This window comes from Gracilinanus agilis, chromosome 4, assembly GCF_016433145.1.
Source record: "Gracilinanus agilis isolate LMUSP501 chromosome 4, AgileGrace, whole genome shotgun sequence".
Classification (NCBI taxonomy): domain Eukaryota; kingdom Metazoa; phylum Chordata; class Mammalia; order Didelphimorphia; family Didelphidae; genus Gracilinanus; species Gracilinanus agilis.
In genome coordinates, this window is record NC_058133.1 from 397,516,992 (window position 1) to 397,533,759 (window position 16,768).

The 16,768-nt window shown below is 33.6% G+C and overlaps 1 protein-coding gene across 4 annotated transcripts in view; it reads right to left on the reverse strand.

The window, feature by feature from the left end:
- Window positions 1–16,768, reverse strand: part of REPS1 (RALBP1 associated Eps domain containing 1) — a 94,602-nt gene that overhangs the window by 24,065 nt on the left and 53,769 nt on the right. For 2 of the 4 annotated variants that reach the window (XM_044677129.1, XM_044677128.1), the window contains exons 9-10: window positions 16,475–16,596; window positions 11,476–11,556 (exon numbers count right to left, since the gene is read on the reverse strand). In XM_044677129.1, coding sequence (XP_044533064.1) covers window positions 11,476–11,556; window positions 16,475–16,596 — 203 coding nt within the window. The remainder of the gene's footprint in view (window positions 1–11,475; window positions 11,557–16,474; window positions 16,597–16,768) is intronic. The other 2 variants (XM_044677131.1, XM_044677130.1) reach the window with 1 other exon arrangement.

Below are 16,768 nucleotides of genomic sequence, written 5' to 3' on the forward strand. Positions count from 1 at the left end.
AGCATTTAGACACTTTATTTCAAGAAATCTAAATGGTCCTGCCTACATTTCTAGCATTTTAACATTTGTTTCTGTCTGCACATTCCTCGATCCAGCAACACTGGCTTTTCTTGCACCTTCTTGCACACAACACTTCATTTCCTGACAGGGGTTTTTTCACTGGTTGTTGCCTTGACCTAGGATGCCTCCTCACTATTAAAGCCCCTTGGTTTTCCTGTCTTCCTTCAAAACCCAGCCCTAAATCCACCAATTTCACAATGCTAGTGCTTTCCAAGTTTCCCATTTTTACACTGTATATACCTTGTATTTACACCATAGTTTGTGAGATGTCTCTCAGCAAAATAGGGGATTCTTGAAGGTAGACACAGTGTTTTTTGCCTTTCTTTGTATCCTAAAGTCTTAGCACACCACCTGGCACATACTAAGAATATAAAGGCTTGTTGATGATGATGAAAACTACACAAATCTATTAGAATCTACTAGGTGAATATAGAAACAAGTCACTTCCTAAAAGGAATGCCAAATGGAAAAGTACCAGGAAAGTTATAGCCAAAAAAAAAAAAAAAAAATCCAGATTTTCATATAAAAGAAAAACTACAAGCAGCTAGAAAGAAGCAATTCAAGTGCCAACTATAGGCAAGACTACATAAAAGACCTGGAAGTTTCTATTATTAATAAGAGATCCTGGAATTCAATATTCAAAAAGGAGCCATAACCAAAAAAGAAAAAAATGTGCTCTGTAAAGCTGAGTGCAAGACTATGGGAAGAGGGAGGAATAGGGCAAAGGAGGTTTTCAAGCATTTCTGAAGATAAAAACAGATCTGAGTAGTAACTATGAAGTATAAACACAAGAATCCAGAGAAATCTAAAAATGGTAAATCTGAGCAATTGGAAAAGAGCTGTATGAAGATGTAGTGCTAACAATTTAATAGGAAGAGGAGAAATAAGTGTGCTTTAAGAACCATAATGTTTTTGAATGACATTAAGAAAATTAAATAGTAAAAATGGTAATTGGTTCTATTCTGAGGTTTTGAAGGGAGGAAAGAAAGGAGGACAAAAGTTAATAGACTAATATAGAAAGGAGGAACAAAGGAAGAGGAATTTACTATTTTTCTCATAATTGGAGTTTGAATGTATGAGAAGAAAAGCATATAAATATGTAGGAAGGAGTAGAAGTAATATGCATCATGAGAACTTCACTTTTATATAAAATGGATGAAGGAGGGTTATAAACACCCCCACACACACACACACACTCTCTTTTGTGTAGAACTAGATCAAGCTCAATAGGGAATTGAGGATATGGGGTGTGGCAAGGGAGAAGCAATTATCATCAACTATAATCAAGGAAGGAATAGCTCTAAGGAAAACAAACTCCAGGGGATGAGGAGAGGAAAACAAAAAAATTAGACTCTCTAAGTTAACAAATTATGGCACATGGAAAAGTTGTTCTGAGGAAGAAAAGTGGAATGATAGGTTGGAAAACTGTGGGAGGAACTGACAAATAGGCTGAAGAAGCTCTATTTGATTTGGTAGTCAATGAGGTTGAGTTTTTTAAATAGTAAGAGTGACAATGACCATATCTATGCAATGAAAAGACTACTTTAGGTAACAGATAAATTGAAGAAAAGAGAGACTACTGACAAAGACTGTTAATAATCCAGGCAAGAGGTAATAAGAGCTTTAACCAGAATGGCAGCAATGGGAAAAGACAGAAGGGAATAAATGCAAAGCTTATTACAAAAATAAAATGAAAGGATTTGGCAACTACTTATGAATGATATATTAGTTTAAGACAAACCTTTTGCCTCAACAGCTGGAACTCTGTCATATTAAAACATCTAAACATATAAAATGTCATCTTACAAGTAACAACTATAATAAATAACAGATGTAAATGCAAACAAATTATAACTGAGAATATGAAATGTGACCAGAGCAGCTAGGTATTATGACTCTCTAATAGTCATTCAAATCTTATCTGACATTTACTACCTGTGTGATTCTGGGTTAAGTCATTTGTTTCCTCAACTGTAAAATGGGAATAATATTAGCACCCAATAAGGTTGTTTTGAAAATCAAATGAGACAATATACATAAAGTACACTAACCTTAATGAGTTACACAAAGTTAGCTGTTATGATGATGATAATGATAACAATTAATGAACTAATTAATTGTTGTTCCTTAAATATACCACCACAATTTTGGCTACAATATACACAATATACACCCTAAGAAACAATGAACTACTGTCTCATGCTTAAAATAATGAGCATGACTGACTGCTCATGTACCTAAACTATCTGGATGATAAAAACTTAAAGATAGTTGTTGTTCTTTAATTTGCTTTTAATGTTCTCAAAAAATTATTTTAGCAACAACTAATTCACATATCCATTGAACTGAATTGATTTTTTTGAATTCATCTTATTTATAGAAAATAACTTGAAAGAATCAGAGGATCAAGTCAAAGAGCCATCTAGGTTGCATCTTAGAGCCTCATATTTAGTTAAAAAATAAATAACATCCTTCTTGTGCATGAACTGAAGTTCTTGGCTGATGTCCTCCAATTTTGAAAGTGTCTTTATTTCTTCTCATCTAAGTCCTACTAATCTTTAAAAGAACATCTAACTTCTGACATGAAATTGTCTTCTAATAATTCTAAAAATGTTTTCTTCTGACTTTTTTTGACTACTCCAGTATTATTAACTATGCCATATATTTGGGCACTTGATATTCAATTTAGTACTTTATCATTTCCTGTCCTGAACTGTTCTCTAATTATTTCAAATATTTAATTTTCATCTCTCCAGCCATAGTTTAGGTCCTTTGAGGGCATTGACTCACTCTATCCTATGACAGAATTTATCTTAATAAATAGACACACGGAAGGCACTTAATTCAATATGGAAGGTCTCAGAAACATGAGGGGAAGAAGTAATATATATTACTTCCCTTTCTTGAATTTTAACAAAAGCATTCACATATCCCATCTTAAGGAATAATATAAACTGATGACTTAAATATTAAGCTTTAATCATAATCTTTAGGTTTTAAATAAGTAAAATATAAAGAGGTGAACTTGCATATATCCAGACATGATGACTGATTGAAACAGAAGATAAGCAATTGTGCCCTTGTGTATGAACTCTCTCCACCAACAGATTCCATACTAGGCCTATGATTTAGAACTGTAATTTAAGTCCTTAAGAAACTGCCTAGAAGCACATAAAGGTTAAGTGTCTTGCCTATAATATAGCTAGTCAATGTCAGAAGCTGGAATTGAACCTACCTCTTCTTGACCCAAATCCAGTAATCTATTATCCCACACTGCTTCTATAAGAATGTGTATAGGAATGTATATATTCATTTGCCTATAATAATATTGATGAAAAATAAATTGCACATTAATAAGCTTAATTAAACTTGATGTAGTAGTTCCAAAACTCAAAGATCAGAGAGAGGTAAAAATGAATAAGAAAATCAGACTTCTTTTTTTTATACACTGACTTCTTTAAAAGTTCCAGAGTCCTCTAGGATTAGGAGGGAATCATGGCAATTACTAAGAAAGTAATACCAATATCTTTGAAAGTCTGATTTCATAGAAGCACTCCAGGAGAAGTTACCAAAAAGTTTTGTATCCCAATGATGGGCTAATTGACCTACTGAAGATGCCTGAAAATTAAGTAACTCATGCCCTTATTTTTGACTGCTACTTATACAAGAGCACTCAGAAAAAGAATACTTCCGGACTCAAATCCCTGCATACTGCTCCATTTCTATTTCCAAGCACTCTCTCACTGTGGTGAGCTATTTAGAAAAGTAGGTAAACAAATATGTCAATTCAACTTCCCTAAATTGACTGGTTTCAACACAGGAGCCTGAAAGACTCATTGCTCTTCCTAACTCCCTGGTCAAATGGATAAAGCTTGATTACAAATAGGTTGATAATTTTTCTAATATACTGGCTTCAGAGTTTAAAAGTCAATAAATATTTATTAAGCACCTACCCTAATTCTAATTATCTCCAGCTTGACTATAATTAAGTCACTTGCTAAGGTGGCCACACTCTGATCTCCACCATTTTATAATACTGAAGCCACCTGACAATGTGGCAGCAACCTGACTTCATCATTTACAATCAACCAACAAGCATTTATTAAAGACCAACTATGTGCCAGGCACTGTGCTAGGCACTGAGGATATAAATTAATAAAAGAAAACAATCCCTACTTACATTCACCTTCAAGGTCTCGAACTCAATTATCTTTCAACTACAATCTCCATTAGCTCCAATAGTATTTTTTCTTTTACTACTGAAATCTGCTATTTGCCAAAATCTGGGATCATTTCCTTTGACCTTCTGGGATATCTTTACTAATCTCTATCACCTTTTATAATACTAAGCACCCGATTTTTCTACTCCCAGGCTAAAGAAACTCATAAAATTGTGCCATTTGGCTAAATTAAAAATTAGTGCTTCATCATCTCATCTGGCACTTACTACTATATAGCAATCTTTTTTATTCTATTAACCTCTTATAAGATTATCCCCAATAATTTTCAAATCTTGCCCATTCTCTTCAAATTCCCAACTCTTCACTCCTTATCAGATTATCTTCATTCCTATTTATTAATTATCAATAGAAAGTCTCTAAATTACCAGTGTCCACTCCATTCCCTTTCTTTATACCTTCACTGAGTCTCTTTTAATCTCAGAAGAAAAAAATACACCTTCTTAATTCTTTAATCCTTAATTTCTTAATCCTTCTGCTGAAATTCTCAATTCTTATTTTTGCCTCCTTGCTCCTAGAATCTCCTGGAATTTCAATCTTTCCCTCTCTATTGCTTCTGTATAACAAACATATTCAAATATCTCATACATTCTGAAAACATTACTTTGATCCTATCTGCTTATTATGTATCATCTCTCCTTCACTTCAAAGGCAAAGAACACATAATCACAATCTACACTTCCTCTCTACCTATTCACTCAAAATTTAACCTTAAAAATGTGCCTTCTAATGTAGAAGAAAAACATATAATCAATCATGTAGTTCAATGGGTATATGATTGGGGATTCTGACTTTAAATGATCATTCTATTGCAAATATTAATGATATGGAAATAGGTTTTGAATAATTAAAAAATATAAAATAAAAGAAATTCTTCTTGCTACAGGTCCTTGTTCACAGAAGGTGGCACAGCACATCCACAAAGGTATACAGTGGCTATATAACTTTAAAAATAATGCAAGAATACCTTTGTTTATGCCTACAAAGGCAAAGTCTAACAAGGATAATCAGTCCCCAGTCAGGCAATTCTAATGAATGTTTTTAAAGTTTAGGTTATAAGAAGTGAGATTTTGTGTGAAGGAATAAAAGAACCTTTTAAAAAAATGTGCCTTTTATCCCCATCACTTTATTGCAACTCTAAGAAGTCACTAGTGACCAAATGCAATGATCTATTCTTAGTTCCTAATCTTGTCAACTGCTATTTGACAGTTGTATCCCATTTCTTGATATCCTTTCCTTCCATAGCTTCTGTGACACTACATTTTTCTGGTTCACTTCATATTTTTCAATTATTCATCTTTTGTCTCTTTCAAAGGCTCCTCGTTTTCCCCCCTCAGCACAGGTATGCCTAATACCCTGTCTTTGATCTTCTTTCTTTATGTATTCTGTCCCTTGGTGATTTTCTCTACTCTATTTACCTTTACACTAATAATTCCTAAATCTTCATCTCTAGTGTTCTCCTGAGTTTCAGCCCCTGCTGAACCATCTACTATGTCAATATTTTTCCATTACTTAAAGCCTGCTAAGCCTTCACCATTCTCTAGATAGGTGGGCTCAAAAACAGCCTATTTCCCCACTAGTTCCCCTCATTCCATATACAGTTACAAAGTCCTATCAAGTACACTTCTGCAATACTCCTTTCATATGAATTCTTCCTCACATATTCTCCTGATCCCAATAAATTCAGGTCCTCATTATCTCTCACCTAGAAAAGGTCTAGTTAATCTGTATTAAAACATGTAATGTTTTCCTCCACAATGAGAGAATTTGAGGATTAGAAAGGGTTAGTGAGAATCTATTGCAAGAACAAGAATACCTTTAACCACATCCTCCAATGATCATGAAGCTTTTGAGTGGTGAAATCTAGAATGAAGAAAAGTCCATTCAGCAATCCCATAATGAGATTGCTATAATTACTAGGAATTTTTTTTCTCATAAAGAGCTTCAATCTGCTTCTTCGTAACTTCTATCCACCATTCCTAGTTCTATTATGTAGGGATAAAAAGAATAAGTCTAATCCTTTTTATATCTGATAGCTTACATCTTATAGCTCTTTAAAAGCTTGAAAATTAGATACTGTTACTCCAGTCTTCTCTTCTCCACACTAAATATCTCCAACTACTCCTCAAACCTCCAAATGGTATGACCTTGAGATCTACTGTCACCATGGCTGTCTTACGATGGACACTCCCCAGCTTAACAGTGACTTTTTGAAGTGTGCCACCCAGAAGGGGACACTACCCTTCAGATGTGCTTTGACCAGGGCAGCGTAAAGTACTTGATTTAGGAAAGTATCACCTCTCTAATCTTGGATACTGTGCTTTTTACCAAAGACTAAATGAACTTTTTGGGGAATATCATATGACCCTGAGTTTGCTGTCTTAAAACTCCAGAATATTTTCAGGTGAAATACTATTTGGTCATACCTATTCCATACTGTATTTGTGAAGCTGATTTTTTAAACCCAAGTTACTTATAATTACATTCATCCTTAATGAATTTCATCTTTTTATAATTATACTAACATTCTATTCTTTCAAGATCTTTTTTGGCTTCTGTCAGTCTCTTCTAACTTTGTGTCATCTGCAAACTTAAGCAAGCCATTTGTACTTTTATCTAATATACTGACAAAAATGTTAAACAGCATAGGGCCAAGCACAGATCACTGGGTCACTATACCACATACCCATTCAGTTGACACTGTACCATTAATAAATATCTTGCTCAATGGGTCTGGCAACTCAACCAATTTCAAATTCACCTTAATATATTTGCATCCAGCTCGTATTTCTTTATCTTGTCTTAAAGAACAGAAGATTGTCAGATGCTTTGCCAACATCTGGGAGGGAGAGAAGGAAGGAGAAACCATCTAGCACAATTTGTTGATCCTCTTTTTAAACATTTGTTACTTTTTTGTGCCTTGCCCTGACCCACAGAACTCTCCCTTGCAATGGAGTGGAGTTAAACAAATCAAACAATGAAAGCCTCATTCTGAACTTCTGCCTTTCTGCCTGCTGCCCTTCTGCCAAGAGAAGAGAGCCATTTTTCACAAGTTACCTGAAATTACAACTGATTACAGCATTGGTAAGGATAGCTCTCAAAGATGTTTCCCTTTATATTCGAATGATCACTACATATATTATTTTCTTGCTTCTATTTACTTCAATTTGCTTGATTCGTTACTTTTTTTTTAAAACCCTTAACTTCGGTGTATTGTCTCATAGGTGGAAGAGTGGTAAGGGTGGGCAATGGGGGTCAAGTGACTTGCCCAGGATCACACAGCTGGGAAGTGTCTGAGGCCAGATTTGAACCTAGGACCTCCTGTCTCTAGGCCTAACTCTCAATCCACTAAGCTACCCAGCTGCCCCTGCTTGACTCATTTCTGATGAAGTCATACTCATTCTTTCTTTTCTAGATGTCCACAAACCATCTCTTTAATAATACACTTGAGTGAAATTTAGTTCACAGGCCTAATTTTTCCATTGTTTATTCTCTTTACTTTTCTGAAAATCGAGACAACCTCCCTTCTATAACCTTTTAAAGATTAACAACAGTGGCTCAGCAATCATACCCACCAATTCTCAGACCTTTTAGCTATAAGCTAATGCAAGACTTTTCTGCCTAAGGCAGTCTAATCTTGCCAACTTTCCTACTCAAAACCTTCTATGACTCCCTGTTGCCTGCTAGATAAAATAGAATCTTCTTAGCCTGATATGTAAGGAAGGATCTTTACAATTTGCTCCCAACCTACCTTTCTTCAGGCTTATCTCACACTACTGCCTTTTATTTGCTCTGCATAACCATTCTGGAATCATATCCCATACTTTTCCAGTTCTATGTCACTGCATAGGTTTTTCCCCATCACTAAAAATGTCATCCTTTCTATCTCTACCTATAGAAGCTACTTCACCTTCAAGGCTCAGCTAAAATACTAACTCTATCATATTCTCCAACCCAACCAAAGAGAAGTGATATCTCTTACTTCTAAAGTGTCATATCTTATACATTTTAGGTATTATTGTTATTATATTTATCTAAATATGAGACTTAATTCCCCCAAAAGATTGCAACCTCCTTGAGGGGAAAGATTTATCTCCATCTTTTCATCTCACTAATAAAGTAACTAATATAGCTCTTGACTATAGAAAACAATTAAAAGTTGAGTTAAGATTGTTGGGTTTGTACCCCAAAGAGATCATAAACAGACTTGTACAAAAATATTTATAGCTGTGCTTTTTGTGGTGGCAAAAAACTGGAAAATGAGAGTATGTCCTTCAATTGCGGAATGGCTGAACAAATTGTGGTATATGCTGGTGATGGAATACTATTGTGCTCAAAGGAATAATAAACTGGAGGAGTTCCAGGTGAACTGAAAAGAACTCCAGAAATTGATGCAGAGTGAAAGGAGCAGAGCCAGAAGAACATTGTACACAGAGACTGATATACTGTGGTAAAATCGAATGTAATGGACTTCTGTACTAGCAGTAATACAATGACCCAGGACAATTCTGAGGGACTTATGGAAAAGAATGCTACCCACATTCAGAGGAAGAACTATAGGAGTGGAAACAGAAGAAAAACAACAACTTGAACACATGAGTTGAGGCGGACATGATTGGGGATGTAGACTGGAAACTACCACATCAATGCAACTATCAACACACAACAGTGGAAATACACATTAGCCATGGGCGCGGGGGGGGGAGGGGAAAGTGAAGGGGAAAGTAAGAACATGAATTATGTAACCATGTTAACTTTTCTAAAAAATAAATATTAATAAATGTTTATAAAAAAAAGTTGAGTTAAGAGTATCATCAAATATGCCGACAGTTAAGGAAACTTAAGTTTCCTTTTAAAACTTAAGAAAATAAGGCGATGTTTCCCCTCATTGTACGCCCAAGCCACATATAATCACAAGGTTAGATATTTCCCAAGTTTTGGCAATCAATATTGTTCAATGGTGGGATCTTCATGGAGTGGTTCTTGTGTCAAAGGACATCTCAATTAAATGGTCAAGCAGCTTTTCAAGTACTGAGTCTAATACTATTCGGCTGTACATTGTACTACCATGCCACCACTTATCATTTCCTTAAGTTTCCTGCCACTTGATGGTATAAGTATCTCAAAAAAGACTCAATCCTGGAGTCAAAAGAGGAAAAAAAAATGAAACTTTTCATCCTTTAAAATCTGACATTCCAAGTCTGTTCTATAAAAATAAATAAGTGGAATAGGAAAAACAATGCTAAAACTAATGCTATAACAGAGAGTAACAGAAGGACATATTTTACAACACTGAAATCCCATGTTGTGCTGTGCAGAATTCTTGCTGGGTCTCACAAAATCCCAAGGAAACATGGTAATAATCTTCAGAATCCAACTTGCTCTCTATTTCATGAAGAGAATTTTTTCCATTGCTAATTAAACCTCTCCTGGCACTAATGAATTTTCATTAAGTACTTGTAATAAAACTAACTCAAATAGGAGACAGGAATATTAACAGAATTTAAACTCACAAATAATGCAAAATCTTCCCCAGAAAATATTTAATGGAGCTAACCAAACAAGTAATCAAACTGGCAAGCTTTGAATTTCATTTCCTTCCTGATTCCTCTGCCCACCATTTGGCACAATTATGAATGAACAATGAAAAGCTTAACAGTCTGACATTGAAAAATAATGGCTAATCTTTAAACTACCCTCAGAATAACCAAGGGATAGGCAGATAAAAATAACTATAAAATTTCAAACATGATGTCCACACTAGAGTAAGATGTAGCACCTTACATATTCCAATTAAATATAATAAATTATATGGTATAATGGAAAAAGCATTGAATTTGAACTCATATAGCTATGTATTCAAAACCCAGCTTGTCTACTTACTACTCTTAGACAAATCACTTAACCTCTATGGAACTTATCTATAAAATGAAGTAAATGAAATAAAATAATCAAATGTAATATATTTTTAAATTATCTCTAAAGCACATATAAGTTCCATTCATTGCAAGTATTCATGTAAAGTGGTATAGCTGCCTTTTCATGACACATAACTAAAATACACAAGGACTTCCTAGCTGTATGACCCTGGGAAAGTTGCTTAGCCCTTATCACTCTTCTGCCTTGGAACCAATACTTAGTATGGATTCTAAAATGGAGGGTAAGAGTTATTTAAAAAAGTAAAATACACAGGGGGCCGGGGGGGGAGGGGGAGGGAAGGATGATGGGACCCTTCCTATAGTAAAGAAATGCTAGTTATCAGCAGTCAAAATATGTGACATAATTAGATTGATGTTTTATCCAGATCTTGCTTAATGCAATTTCCCCATTCCTACCTTCCTTCACTCTCTTATTTCCCTTCTACTTACCACTTTCTTTTCCCTATAAGTAGGTGCTTTAACACATCCCTTCAGTGACAACAAAGGGAAGAAATCAAACAATGAATATGGAGATATATAAAGAATTGCTAAAGTGTTAAAAGTTTTAAGATAATTTGGGTGCAGTTTAGATATGTACAAAGTTTGGTTTTGAATCTGTCAAACTAGGATAAAAACTTTGTTGCTTTTCTTAAAACAGCACAGTAAACCACAGACAAAACAGTTTCAGTTATATAATGAGACTCATAGACCAACATACACATTATGCTGAATTAAAAAACCTCAACAGAACTCAAAAGGACAAAGAACCCACACCAAATAAGCCCAAAGCCACACCATTTGCAGGGTTAAAACAATGACATTGCATAAATATTTATATATGCATTGTATTTATATAATGTGTAAACACACAAATCATAGCTACAACAGTGTAGTAATACTTGTATATAGGTAAAAAAACAATGAATTAGCCAATGAAAACTTAGAATCAATTAACTAATTTGGCTGTCATGGATCATTTCTTTAGAAGTGACAGTCAGTATACAGATTTTAAGAGAATGCATTTACCCCCTGATGTTAAAGATGACTTGACAATACAGAGAATGGCAAAAATGTTTTCTCCCATTATATAAGAACACAAATTAAAAACAAAAACAAAAAACCAGAGCCTGCCACCATTCCCATTTAAGCACTCCACTGAACCATGCATAACAGCTTAAAAAAAAAAGACCAAAACAATGAATGGAAATTCAGGGTTAATAAAATTAATTTCAAACAAGCAAGCTAAGTGATTGACTTACAGGATCAGCTGGTGCAATGTTAGAATCAAATTGGGTCAGAGTTTGTGAGCTTGAAGAGCGTTCACTAAATGTCTCCCACTGCTGAACAGACAGAGGAGAGACAAGTCAGCATGATGAGAAAGATGGAGTAAAAGATCACTGGAGAAGATTTAGCAAAGTAATTCAGGAGTTGCACTGCAAGTTGTGTCATAGGCCTGACTTGGGAAAAAAAAATACCATCATATTATTTATTTTTCAGAAATATCCTAGATGTGCCAATTACTTTCCTATCTTAAATGTGTATACCACTTTATATATGACCAGGATTATATGATCTATTTTGAACTCTATGGAAATGTTGGGAAGATTTATTATATTTGAATGTCAGAAAAGTACCACAAAATATTTGGAAAGTGTTAAGGGCTTATCTATCTATATTAAAGAGATTCTATGGGGTTTAAAAAAATTCTTTAAAAAAATTATCTACAGAAATAACTAAAAGTTTGTTCAAAATATCAATGTTGTGCAGAATCTGATGACGCTATGAGTATTAAATTCTTAGTTGAAAATATTATTTTAGTATGACTTAGCAGTGCAACCCCTGAAAGATGATTCTATTATGTTTGTGTACATATTTAATACAAATGGATAGATATTTAATTATATATAATTGAGACATAATGCAAAGAATTCTTGAATACATATTTGAGTTTTTGTCAATTTGTAGCAAGTCAACCCCTGCAATCAGCACTACAGAACATGGCCATGCCAGATAACAAGACAGACCCGCCAATCAGGCATCCCCATTCATGCTAGAAAAATTAGAATGCGGCCACAATGAGAGCAAATCAAGCATCATAGTATGTATTACAGATGATAACTTTTAATACAAAAAAAATACTCTTCTAAAAGAGGTACATTAAAAAAATTATACCTCTATATAATCAGTGGAATGATGGGCCAACTTTACTATGTATGGCAGGTAAAATTTCACTTTCAAAATGAAAAAAGCTATTTTGGAAAAAAATTTAGTGAGAATATAAATAAGAATATTCATATAAGAAAATGGCATTAATACTATCAATATGAGATTTGGTTTTAATAGCAACTTCTAATACAAATAATTATATTAACCAAGACATTTTTTGGAGGAGAAGGGAAGGACAACTAACCTTTGAAATGGGAGACTGGAGATAGAAATTAACATAAATTCAGTATATTCATACCAATGTCAACATGCACACATATCTACCTCATCATCCCAGATCGCTATTTGTATTCATAATGGAATTTTTGTGCCTCTAACACCTCTCTAACACTGTGGAAGTACCCAATTAGAGATAAAATGAAGAAATAAAATGTTACATAAATATATTTCTAGTCTATTTCAAGTCTAAGGTTCTATATTCCAGATAACCTAAGAGGGGAGGGGAATTAATTCAGCATTCCTCTTCCCTAAAGAACCATTTTTAAAATTTTATATAAAAGTAGAATTTTTTACAAGGAAATCTACACATTTTTGCTTTTTTTACAATTACTAATAACATTTATTAGGAATAATAAATGGTAATTATTGTATGGACATAGATGAAATGAACATTAACTGGAAAAATATATATTTTATTTAGGAGATTTTTATCCAAAGGTCTTATTTATAGCTCAAATTTTAGACTGTAAGCAACTTGAGGACATAGATTTTCATTTTTGACTTTATATACCCAGCACTTACCATTGTGCTGGATATATAGTAGGTACATTTAATAAAAACTTGCTGACTGACTGATTAAACCATATAATGTGAGAATGTCTTATTCTTCCTTCCATCTTTACATAAAATCTAGAAGTTTTTTGCATATGTTTTATGTAAATAATGTTGATCTTTATATGCATCATAGGTGATATAAAAGTTTTTAATATTAAAGTAGGTTACACTAGCATAACTCTGCTTTTAAATCACCCAATAGAAATATAACTTGGCTACATAAGAGAGGGCTAGCTTCACTGTTTTTATGACTTAGTCATGTTACTTAAATGTCTCCATCTCAGTTTTCACAACAAAAATTGGGAGTAACAAATAACACCTAATTTTATAGGTTATTTGTAATGATAAAGCAATAAGATGGATAAAAAAACTTTTTAACTCTAAGCATTATGCAAATATGAATTGTTACTATTAGAATGAAGGACAAATAGGTATGAAGACTAAAGATCCAACAACAGGCTTTTTTTGTTGTTGTTGTTTAACTCTTACCTTCCATCTTAGAATCAAAACTGTGTATTGATTCCAAGGCAGAAGAATGGTATGGGCTAAGAAATGGGGGTTAAGTGACTTGCCTGGGATCACACAGCTGTGTCTGAAGTCAAATTTGAACACAGAAACTCCCATCTCTAGGCCCAGGCTCTCAATCCACTGAGACACCTAGCTACAAACCCAATAACAGGTTTTTAATGAATAAAGCATCTAGTCTTATTAAGTCTTATTGAAGACCACAGCTTTAGAACTAAAAGATCTCAGAGGCCATCTAATCCTCCCTTTTACAGATGAGAAAACTAAGTCAAGTGACTTGCTCATAGTCACAAAGGTAATAAACACAAGAGGTAGGATTGACTCCAGCCAATACTCTATCCATACTGCCACCAGCAGCTCATCTTAATAATGAAGCAATGTAAATGTGGTAAAAAGTGAACATCAGGTTTGGAGTCAGGAGACCTAGATCTGGGCTCTGTTTCAGATGGTCATTAGCAGTGTGATCATGGATGAATCAATCTCTCAAGAGTATTATTTTCCTCATCTGTAAAGAGGAATAATAATACTCACACTACTTCACCTACAGATCCGTTTTGAGTATGTATTGTATTATAAATCTAGTGTTATAAACTCTTTTAAAAAAATTCAAATGTGAAAATACTTTTTTTCTATACAACAAAAGCCAGAAAAAACATGGCTTAAAATATTTTAGCTCACTTTTTATAAATCCCTAGTAGACTTTAAAGTTTCTGCTAAATTTAATCTTTATGTTCTCTTTGGCCACTGTAAAAAAATAACTTATGGCTCTCCATCCATATTTCAAATTTATGAATTTAATTAATGCCATGAAAAATAATGATGTGACAGTATCAATTCTTCATCATGGAATGAAGGTGTTATTATAGCTGTTACCACTTATTATGAAGCAATATTTGGAAATATGACTTGCTATTTTCTTCTTCCACAATGCCAAAATTACCTGAGAGTATCTGGGGTGAGTATTTGTGCTTTATGCCATGATTCCCATAGAGAAGAGAACCAATGCTATATACCTTTCAAATAAGAATTAACATGAAAACTACATTCTATACTATAACACTAAGCTATGTTTACTTGTCTTAGAATTCATTTTAAATGTGGTTCAAATGAAAAAGAACACAGGAAATTATATTTAAGACATAAGGTTATTAAGGAAAAGTTATAATAGGTCAAATTATCAGAAAACAGCACATTTATAATAGAAACTTATTTGCTGAGGACTGACTTACTTAGGTTTAATTGCTCATGCATATATTTTTTTAATATCTCTAATTCTAGACTAAATACTAATTTTTCTAAGTATCTGAGGCCAAACTAAGTTGTTATTCTATTTAAGACTCATGGTTAACTGACACTTAAGAATAAGAGAAAGAAAAACAGTCCTTCACCTTTCTTCTAAAGTGGTTGAGTTTTAAGACTTCAAATGCTTCATCTAATGTGAGTTTTTTAAATCAAACTTAGGGAATGTTTTCAACTAAATTTCAAACAATATCAAAATCTTGTGCTGTGTTTAACAATATTAAGTATATTATTCTAGCATATGCTTAAAAAGACTAGTGATCATGCAAAAACCTTAAATTAGCTTTCTATTTGACAGGTTTTATAACTTTAAAAAGTTTTAAATGTCATTTCATTTATGCATCTCTAACTCAAAATTAAAAATCAAATCCAATTTATATTCAACTTTACTGGAATACGCAGATTCGGATATGAACACAGATAATAGTGAAAGGAAAAACCTCTAAATGTTTATTACTGAAAATGAAGATCAGATCTGGAAAGCTATATGACTTTTCTGGTACTGGGTATGGTCAAAGGGGGGAAATTAATTGCAAGAGGAGAGTGACACACTGGATACATGTGCTAGTCTGGAGAATTAAGAAAACGTGGCTCCAATTCTGTCTCTGGCACAAGCATATAACCACAGACAAGCTAGTTAACTTTTGAGTCCCAATGTCCTCATCTATAAAATGAAGAGTATGGATCTCACAAGGGCTATGAATGAGGCTCAAGTAAGATCATGTGTGAAAAGTACTTTGCAAACTTTAAAGTGCTGCAAATGAGTTATGCTATTAATTTAAAGAACAGAGAAGCAGGGTGGCCTAGTGGATAGAAGGCTAGGCCTTGGAGTCAGGAAGACCTGGCTTCAGTTCTGTCTCGGACACGTACAATTGTAAAAAAGGCAAACCAATTAGTCTATCAGGATCCTAGGCAACTATTTGAGACTATAAATTTTACATAAATTTTTGGTCTTCACTGGAGGAAATTTTCACTGATGAAATCACAGCTTAGGACTATCCCATCCTCCCTTATTCTCTCATCCCCCAAACCACACACACTTCTACACAACCTTTAGAGTATAAGAGGATATATTAAGAATCAAAATCTCAGAAAACTTTCTAAAATTTTACACATATGCAGATGATTTATTCAATACTACATACTGGAAAAGACAGTTTCTGTTATTATTATTTATATTAAATTGAGTTATAAAAAAGATGCTTTCACTAATTGGGAGATCAGTATGACCTCTAAATTTTCTTTGATCTTAAGACTCTATGACCATGCCAAAAATAACCTGCTTAACACTTCAAAAAATGAAGAAAAGTACCTAATAACTCAACGTTTAAAGTACTCATTTTCCTCTTTTATATTTTTGCTTAATTTTATATTTTGTCCAAATGAATAATAATAAAATATTCCTTCATTAAAGAAAAGGGAAGCTTTGCTAACCTCACTGCTCTGATTCAGTTCTGGCCAGGTCTGGTTTAATGATGGCATTGATGGTGACTTGCTTGGAGGTGCTTCTGCAGGAGACCCTGAGTAACCTACCTCACCTGACTGGTCTCCAACATCTGAAATTTAAACAAAACAAAACTATAAATCAGATATCTTATTTTGGAAATGCCCGCCAACACTTTTACTTAATTAGCATGTTATATAGCTTGTATTTCTCATCCTCCTTGGATAAATATTTAAAATTTTATTTTTTTAATTGCTAGACAATATTGGCACTTGGTACTTAAT